Source organism: Austrofundulus limnaeus, unplaced genomic scaffold, assembly GCF_001266775.1.
Source record: "Austrofundulus limnaeus strain Quisiro unplaced genomic scaffold, Austrofundulus_limnaeus-1.0 Scaffold104, whole genome shotgun sequence".
Lineage (NCBI taxonomy): Eukaryota > Metazoa > Chordata > Actinopteri > Cyprinodontiformes > Rivulidae > Austrofundulus > Austrofundulus limnaeus.
Genome location: NW_013952506.1, coordinates 1,373,219 through 1,382,142, shown reverse-complemented (window position 1 = coordinate 1,382,142; position 8,924 = coordinate 1,373,219). Strand labels below are relative to the sequence as shown.

The 8,924-nt window shown below is 39.3% G+C and overlaps 2 protein-coding genes across 8 annotated transcripts in view; one reads left to right on the top strand and one right to left on the bottom strand.

Moving 5' to 3' along the window:
- Positions 1 to 1,209, top strand: part of zwilch (zwilch kinetochore protein) — a 5,502-nt gene extending 4,293 nt beyond the window's left edge. Inside the window, exons 17-18 of the mRNA XM_014013678.1 lie at positions 744 to 859; positions 947 to 1,209. Of these exons, the coding sequence (XP_013869132.1) occupies positions 744 to 859; positions 947 to 1,035 (205 nt within the window). The 3' untranslated portion in view covers positions 1,036 to 1,209. The remainder of the gene's footprint in view (positions 1 to 743; positions 860 to 946) is intronic.
- Positions 1,210 to 1,275: 66 nt separating this feature from the next.
- Positions 1,276 to 8,924, bottom strand: part of lctlb (lactase-like b) — an 8,226-nt gene continuing 577 nt past the window's right edge. Inside the window, exons 1-17 of one of the 7 annotated variants that reach the window (XR_001310643.1) lie at positions 8,359 to 8,431; positions 8,069 to 8,255; positions 7,815 to 7,975; positions 7,640 to 7,727; positions 7,445 to 7,554; positions 7,233 to 7,361; positions 7,050 to 7,145; positions 6,910 to 6,964; positions 6,675 to 6,836; positions 4,459 to 4,736; positions 4,257 to 4,383; positions 3,980 to 4,179; positions 3,815 to 3,878; positions 3,511 to 3,584; positions 3,107 to 3,166; positions 1,872 to 1,916; positions 1,655 to 1,696 (exon numbers count right to left, since the gene is read on the bottom strand). Coding sequence is in view for 4 of the 7 variants with exons in the window: in XM_014013673.1 (XP_013869127.1) it covers positions 1,584 to 1,696; positions 1,872 to 1,916; positions 3,815 to 3,878; positions 3,980 to 4,179; positions 4,257 to 4,383; positions 4,459 to 4,736; positions 6,675 to 6,836; positions 6,910 to 6,964; positions 7,050 to 7,145; positions 7,233 to 7,361; positions 7,445 to 7,554; positions 7,640 to 7,727; positions 7,815 to 7,975; positions 8,069 to 8,255; positions 8,359 to 8,391 (1,848 nt within the window). In the remaining 3 variants the exon portion in view is untranslated. Of the gene's footprint in view, positions 1,697 to 1,871; positions 1,917 to 3,106; positions 3,167 to 3,510; positions 3,585 to 3,814; positions 3,879 to 3,979; positions 4,180 to 4,256; positions 4,384 to 4,458; positions 4,737 to 6,674; positions 6,837 to 6,909; positions 6,965 to 7,049; positions 7,146 to 7,232; positions 7,362 to 7,444; positions 7,555 to 7,639; positions 7,728 to 7,814; positions 7,976 to 8,068; positions 8,256 to 8,358; positions 8,432 to 8,924 lie in introns of those variants that run through there. The other 6 variants (XR_001310644.1, XR_001310642.1, XM_014013673.1 and 3 more) reach the window with 6 other exon arrangements.

Here is an 8,924-nt window from a genome sequence, read left to right as displayed (position 1 = left end):
CACACCAGGTGCTACCTAAGACAGGCTCAGGTCTTCTCGACTCCTCCCCTTCAGGACCTTAAAAGGAAGCACACCTGATAGAAGGCACCTGCCAGTCTAATCAGCTGTAAGCAGGAGGTGCAGCAGGGCCGTCACACTGGGGTTCTTTTCCATTTGTGTTGGTTGTGAAGTTGGCCTTAAATTTWATTTCAAGTGGCATTAAAGAGGTCTTAAAAAGTTTTAAATTTTACTTTCCTTAAGCTGTAGGAAACCTGAAGTAAACAATTTCATCTCTAGAACATGAAATAAATAAAACTGAAATGAAATTAAAAAATGCATGTAAACAGAATCGTAAAAAAAAAACAAGATATGCCTATAGCTCAAAAGTTGACCTGATGGAGCAAAACAAATGTGAGTTTTGGATTCAGTTAATCAAAATATTACTAAGTCAGCTGAAAAAAACTTTGACAATTTCTTTGTGTTGACCAGTGTGCGTGTTTATTTTCTAGCTATGATTAAGTTTACAGATGCTGCATTTAGCCTCATTCATGAGTTTTAGTCAGCTTGTGGAATTATGTAAAGTTCTTTTTTACTCAGTTTTCTATTGTAATCTTGCACTTCAGGCTCCCCCATATATTCAAATTCAACAGATTACTTGTGCTTTTTTAATGCAGTAGTATTTAGGACAATAATAACCATCTAATACAATAGAATGGACCCATTTGTTACAACTTCTCGTGACTGTTTGTAAATCTTTCCCACAGAGAGCATCCGTTAACGTGGAGGGTGGAGATCGCCAGTGGCCACGGTCCTCGTGAGGTGAGGACATCCTTACAGCTTAGTGACAGACCGCTGGTTGATCACGTCATCTTTGAAACAGGTGATTTGTATGTTCCGGTCAAAATGTTTTAGGTTATTAGCTACAGCAATAAAGTAAAAATAACCCRATTTTGTGTTTGTTGTTTAGATTACCCGAATGAAACCGTCAATGGGGACAGCGAGGAGCCTGCTTTCTTTTCCACCATGGTGTGCTGCAGCCTTGTCAGCTTTACCTGAGTTTACAAAGCGCACAAATACACAACACTGTGCGTGTTGGTATTTGAGACTTTCATTTAGAAATTAACATATGAAAAACTTATAGCACAGGCCAAAATCATTTAACCTCCTTAAAAGTCTAAAGTATACCTGTCAGTATGTTGTTTGTGTTAATAAACTTAATCGATTCCAGTCTTTATTGAAACCATATTTTCTTTATGAACACTGTTCRTGGTGGCAGCTGAAAGAGATCTGGAAGAGGAGTTTTGCCAAATTCTCTTTATTCCTGATAAAAACACAGTAGATCAAACAGGTTGTTTATAACAACAGTATTCTACAGCAGATAGTAATAATAAAACAGGAAAATCTTACAAGTTGCAGGTGAAAAAACAGTTTGTCTGCATTTAAATTCAACATCTCAAACACATCAAATTAGTCACATCAGTAATCTATTAAATTCACCTCAAAAACTGCGTAACGTGCTCACAGAAAAACTGAAAGAAATGTTGCACTGCATGCGTTCAAGTGCGTAGAAACCGTGCGTCAACTTTTGTGACCAAACACACCGTCTAGTTCCTCCTCAGCAGGAACATGAGGAAGATGGCACTGAGCAAAATGCAGAGTGTGCACACCGTGGGAACAACGATCTCCGTTACCATCTCCATGTGGCTGGTCAGCGGGTCTGCAAAACACACACACACAAACACACTCATTACAAAAGTGTTGCAGTAATCGGATGGTGCGGACACAGTTAATAAATCGAGCAAAACGGCTCAAGCACAGCACTCAAAGGGTTAACACTTATCGCTTAAATATAATCATACTTTTTGTCTAACTTATTGTGAGGGGTTCCTTACCATGTATTAGTCTTAGAATATTGGCAGCAGTACTCCGCTGTTCCTCTAATGAAAGAAGAGAAAGTACTTAGAAGGGATTACTGACACTTTAACCCTTTGAGAACTGCATGCATTTTAGAACACAGCAGCAGCATTTAATGCTTTGTAGGCAAGAAAACCATTAAAATCCAAAGCACTTAAATTATAAGCAATCAGGAAGCAAAGCTCAGACTGACATCAGAGGTTTCACTAAAAAATTCAGTTGTTAGTATTATCCTGATTTAAAAAGATAGTCTTTGAGCTATCGATTGGAGTAGGATCTCCAAATGGTGGACCGTGGTCCAATGCTGTAACTGAGTGAAGTCTTACCTGGACCTGGATTATATGTCAAATTAAATTATAAATATAAATGTAGCACAAAAAGTAAGGAAATTTGTGTTTGGTAGATTATTTTTTGTTGTAGCAATGCTTCTTGTTCTGTTAATTTCCTTTTTTAAATGGTGCCACATTTTTAAGGATCATGCAAAATTTGCCCAATCTTTTCTGCCAAACTGCTTTTTTTTATGTTGCTATTGACACTCGTTTTGAGCTTCTGGTACCCCCAGGTGCTGACAATCAGGTCCAAACACAGATGTCCTTACTTTTTGTGCTAAGTATATATTTATAATTTTGAATGTTCCCCCTTATTTATGGTCCTTTTTTTCAGGCAGCAAATGTTTTCCTGCATTTAATTTAATTTAATTTACTTTACTAATTTATGCAGCACAGCTTTTCTAATGCTAATGATAAATTTTAGATGATACAGCTTTTCTACAATTTACAGTAATATATTTTATGCAGTGCAGTTTTCTCCACATTTACGGTAATTTCTATTAGGTGGCATAGCTTCTACATGTACAGTAATTTATTTTAGGAGTAGCTTTTTTGGCATTTACAGTTATTCATTTTATATGCAATGCAGCTTTTGTACAACAATGCAGTTATACAAAATCATTTTATTTTTAGCTTTATATCATGTTATAATGTCATTCCCTCATCGAAAACATACCCAGAGCGTTGCTTTGACTCATTCAACACACCTGACTGAAATGAATGAGTGATTGACAGGCTTCTGMTAAACTGAGTAGGTAATTAAATTATTTTTAACTGTCTAAGCAGGGAAACTGCTACAACATGTAGGGCAGTGGGTCACAAGGAACAGGGTCGAAGACCTCTGATTTATGGTAATTTATTTAAGGTGGTACAGCTTTTCTCACATTTATGGTAATTCCCACATCTGTCCTGGAGTTCCTCTCAGCTCACAGAGAGGTACAGGCCTGGAAAGAATATGAGAAAAGAAAACTAGCCTGGCTGTCGCTAAAAGGAAATTTAAATAAACATATTCTGGATTTTTGTTTAAAAATATTCTTATGCAGACCTGACTGAATTTTAATTTGAGTTTTTTTCTATAAAGAAACCTGTGAAATAAAATAAAAAAAGATTGAAGAATGCGAATTAGACTTAAGAGGCTATAAATTAGGAAAAATGTTGCAGGTCAAACATCAGATGTACAAACCTGTTTTAAAGCCATGATTTTTAGCATTAAACTGCAAATGCTTGTTAGTCAGATTTAAAGCCACGCAATCGTAAAGCAACAGTAAGTGTTAGATGAGATATGTACCCTGAGGTTCTAAACTTCATCATGCACTGGCCAAACCTTTGGCATTTCTGCATGTTCCTTGGATTCTCTTCTAGCTGGAGGGGCAAACAAAGAAGATATCTCAGATATTTGCTCGAATGGCTTTAGTTTTTACATTTCCACCAATTATTGTGTTTTTGTGTATGTTTGAACAGAAACAATCACTGAAACTAAATTGATACAGTATTTTTGTTCATTCTGTTGATTTTAGATTTACTGAAGCTATAATCTTCATTTGTTTACCCCAGCTAGTTTACCTGTTTCCACTGACAAACATCAAACTGACCTGCAGCTAATAGCTGATTGCTAGAAGAGCAGGTCTCCACAGCCTTCCTCCTCCAGTTTTCAACCTGTCGACAAGCACAAATTGATCACAGACTTATAAGATGAAAGAATGAAAGGAGTGGATTTGTTGGATGGAAATCTTTTCATTGAGACAAGCGTCTTTCACCTCTCTCTGATTGGGAAATCCATTGAAGCTGATGATGCGTTTGTAAAACTGGACCGAAGCTTTGGGATAGCGAGGCTTGTTTTTATTCCTGAAGTCCACATAGTACAGGCCGAATCTTTCTGAGTACCCTTCATCCCACTCAAACTTGTCCAGCAGGGACCAGGCGGTGTAGCCCTTCACGTTGACCCCATCTCTGATAGCTGAAAGACAGAAATATGTGATGAGAATTTTGAGTTCAACTCTGCTTGTTTTGTTTTTACCCATGAACTCATTCAACCTTTCAGCATCTCATTGATGTAGTCTTTATAATACTGTATCCTCCACTCGTCACACAGCTCTGTGCAGGACATCTTCTCAGAGACTCCGTTCTCCGTCACGTAAATCATTGGGTTCCCATACTGGGTCTACAAGCACAGCAAAGATCACGTTAAATGCAGCAGAGAGCTATCTTCTCCGTGTTTTACTGCACAGCGAGTCACCTTGACAAAGTTTAGCAGACGTCTGAAGCCCCAGGGCACGGAGTAGAGCCACTCTGATCCAGGGTCGGGCCACCGCGGGTCCACCAGCTCCGCCAAGTCACGGTCGGTGAAGTAGCTGGTGCCGCTTCGGCCTGATGGGTAGCTCTTATGGGTGATGTACCGCGTGGTGAAGTGACCTATTCCAAGGAAGTCACAGGTCCCCTTCATGTAGCTCTTCTCCTGAGGAGAAAACATGGGCAGCCGAGACGTCCCCAGTCCCTGATGGACACTCTTTCTCCCTGAACACAGGTAGAAGAAGGAATTCGGTAACTCCTCTGTAATTAATAATTATAATGTAAAATTGCAGGTCCAGCATTTCTTGAAGGAATCGCCTGCTGCCTTTCATGCCAGCGTTTTAGGCTAACACAATTTTTCGATGAGTTATAGCTGTTTTGGTCAAACTATGTTAAATTCAATAAATTTTAGTTATTTCTGCATTGGCTAACTTTAGCTGTGGCACCGATCTTGACTAGGATTGATTTACAAACTTAGTTGTAGAAAATACATCAAATTRCTTTTGTTTAAATTTGTCCAGTGGCTCCCAAGATGATCTTGAGAATGACCTTGCAATGACTCATATTTCAGTTTTCTGATACACCAGAATTTAGTAAAATATATGTAAAATCAACAGAATTATTGCCCTTTTTGTGTTTTCTATAATCTATTGGCTGTGGTGGCCACCTTCAATTGGGTTAGTTTGTAAAGATAATCAGTCGGAAATGAACAYCAAATGATTATTTTTTCTGAAAGTTTCATTAAATCATGACCAGTGATTTAGGAGACATTTTGCTAAAAGACGGCGTTGACTCCAAATAGTTAATGTCAACATTTTTAATCAAAGATCTTTCACAATCTCTTAGTGCTCAGAATATACACTCACAGGCCACTTTATTAGGCACACCTGATCTACTGGGATTTTCACCCACAACCATTTCTAGGGTTCACAGAGAATGGTCCAAAAAAGAGAAAATATCCTGTGAGCAGCTGCTCTGTGGGCGCAAATGCCTTATTGATTCCAGAGGTCAGAGGAGAATGGCCAGACTGGTTCGAGCCAACAGTAACTCAAATAACCACTTGTTACAACCGAGGTATGCAGAGAATCTTTGAACACCAACACGTCAAACCTTAAGGCAGATGGGCTTCAGCAGCAGAAGACCACACCGGCTGCCACTCCTGTCGGCTAAGAACAGGAAACTGTGGCTACAATTAGGCTCACCAAAACTGGACAATAGAAGATTGAAAAACGTTGCCTGGTCTGATGAGTCTGGATTTCTGCTGTGACATTTGGATGGTAGGGTCAGAATTTGGTGTCAACAACATGAAAGCATGGATCCATCCTGCCTTGTATCAACGGTTCAGGCTGGTGGTGGTGGAGCAATGGTGCGGGGGATATTTTCCAAGAACACTTTGGGCCCAGTAGTACCAACTGAGCATCGTGTCAATGCCACAGCCTACCTGAGTATTGTTGCTGACCATGTCCATCTCTTTATGACCACAGTGTACCATCTTCTGATGGCTACTTCCAGCAGGATAACGAGCCATGTCATAAAGTGTGAATCATCTCAGACTGGTTTCTTGAACACAACAATGAGCTCATAGTATTGAATGACGTCCTCCACAGTCACCAGATCTCACTCTAATAGAGCAGCTTTGGGATGTGGTGGAACAGGAGATTAACATCATGGATGTGCAGCGGACAAATCTGCAGCAACTGTGTGATGCTATCATGTTAATATGGACCAGAGTCTCTGAAGAAAGTTTCCAGTACCTTGTTGAATCTATGCCACAAAGGATTAATGAAGCCAAATGGGGGTCCAACCCAGTACTAGTATGGTGTACCTAATAAAGTGGCCTATGAGTGTATGTTGAGGTTCAGTCTTAGCTTTTGGTTCAGTCTTAGCTTTTACCACATCAAATATTAGGCCAGTATCTGTAAAACTGACTTGAATTATAGTCATTCCTGTATTTTTCTTTAATGCCAGTTGACTGTGGTGGCCATCTTAAATTGGACTGACTCCAAAGTTTAATGAGAAGTAGACGTACATCTACTGATTAGTTTCTGCAAGTTTCAAATTTTTTTGGTGGTTAATGAGATATATTGATAAAGAACAGACACAAAYACAGGCAACAACAGTATTATTCTATGTATTATATATTACTTTTAGTGTTTATCTCACCAACAAAGTCTTTCATCACTTGAGGATAGTCTCCATGAAAGACAGGTGTGGCAAACCAGCCCAGGTAAAACTGGACATATCGCTCAGCTGCTTCRATGTCCTTCTGGTTGGTGATGTCCACCGGCTCACCCCAGTCCCCCGACAAAGAGATGCCAACCAGACCTGAGCAGAAACACAACAGTTCTCAACAAACTTACAACACAGGGTAAACCCATTATTTTCCATTGTTGCTTACCTTGTTGTTTCCCCCTCCACAGTGTATCATAAGTGTGCCAAACTTTAGCATGTGCCTAAAAGAAAAAAAAAATCCATTTTAGTTTACTGATCAACTCATTCTTCTCAAGTTTAGATGGTTCAACATCTGCAACTTCTTACTTTTATTATGTGATGTGCAGCTTTGTAAGCTCCTGTTCCTCTGAGCCTCAGTCCTGGAGCGTGTTCTCCTGTCTCGTAGCCCTCAACTGCTACAGACTGTAATTACAAATCAAACGCTTTGAATTTAWATTCAGAAATGTTTAGTGTTCGTTTCATGCAAAAATACATATCACAAAAACCTACCCATGGGTTGTTGAAAGTGATCCAGTACTTCACTCGATTGCCAAATCTCTCAAAGCACAGGTTGGCGAATTCATTGAAATGATTGATCATACTTATGTTCTGCCACCCACCATATTTTTCCTGTAAAACCTAAAAAAATATTCAAAAACACAATAGATTGTAGTAAAGAAAAAAAATCAGGATTTAAGTTATTGGTGGTCTGTGATACTAACTTGGGGAAGATCCCAGTGATACAATGTRACAATGGGAGTAATTTTGTTCTCCAGCAGGTGGTCAATTAATTCATTGTAGTACTGTATTCCCTTTTCATTTATATGATCAGCTGAAAAGAAGGTCAGAGTTTGGATAAATGAAATCACTTGTGTCAGTTTGGCTTCAAATAGTTTAAATTAGCAGCAGCCACTCACATTTTACACCAGTGGGAATAATTCTGGGCCAGGAGATGGAGAAACGATAATGGTTAAGCTTCAACTCCTTCATCAGAGATGTATCATCCTGTAAAAAAATATACATGCAAATCCATCTGTGCTCTCCCAAATTATCATCTTCGTCTGATTTCTGCATATTTTACTAACATCCCACCTTGAATTTGTAGTAGCCCTCACAGGAKGAATCCCCGGTGTCATTTTGTTGGATTTTGCCCTTCTTGTGACTGAACACATCCCAGATGCTCAGTCCTTTTCCATCTTTGTCCCAGGCTCCTTCTGTTTGATAGGCTGAACTTCCGGCACCCCATGAAAATCCTGAGAAATACAGTAATCAGGATCAGCCTTTACAGTGCTCATATAKGGCCCTCAGTATCAAACTTAAAAGGATACAGCCCAGGTTTTGCGTACCAGTTGGAAAAGTGCCATAATAGAAGGAGTCATGGTTGTTCTTTGTCCAATCGAAGTCCTCGGCCGCAGACAGACACAGCACCAACATAAGCACATGGCACACTCTGACTGCACAGCAGGGCAGCATGTTACTCCAGAGTCTGCAGCACGGATCCCGTCCTGTTCTGCTCCGGTCCCTCACTGGTGTCTGAAGAGACAGGAGAACCATTTAGCATCTACAACGACTACTTGCCATAGCCAAAGTAATAAACACACACACATGCTTAGAAAGAAAACTGAGAAGCGCTTGCCAATAAAACTGGTATCAAGTAGTCTGGAAGCATCCAGAGTGGTGGACCGCGGGGGGGGGTCTCACATCCACTAAGGCAAAGCCAAATACCTCTTTTGAAACTCAATGGAGCGTAAGCTCATGTTGCTGAGGCAAACAGATCCTATACAAACTGAGGTTTCACCTCTGTAAGCAAAGCTAATGTTAGAGGTTGATACGTTTAGTGCACAATCATATGGCAATGAATGAATCATTCCACATGAATGAAAACAAATAACTTGAATAGGTAACTGATAAATTAAGTGCTTATCAGGGATTCCCGTATGTCTCAAGGTCTTTTATTCTAATGCAGTGGTTCCCAAACTTTTCAGCCTTTTACCCTCAAAATACCAAAAGCAGAGACCTGAGCCCCCAAACTGTTGTTGGATCATAAGCATTATTTTCCCGTCCAATAATAATAATAAAAAATAATAAAAGAATTAGACTATAGTAACAATATCAAATATGCTATTTTTGTCCATTTTAAGTACACTAACCTTACTCTTTTGTAACAAAAAAGGTTAAAAATATATTGTTATTTGTTATTTT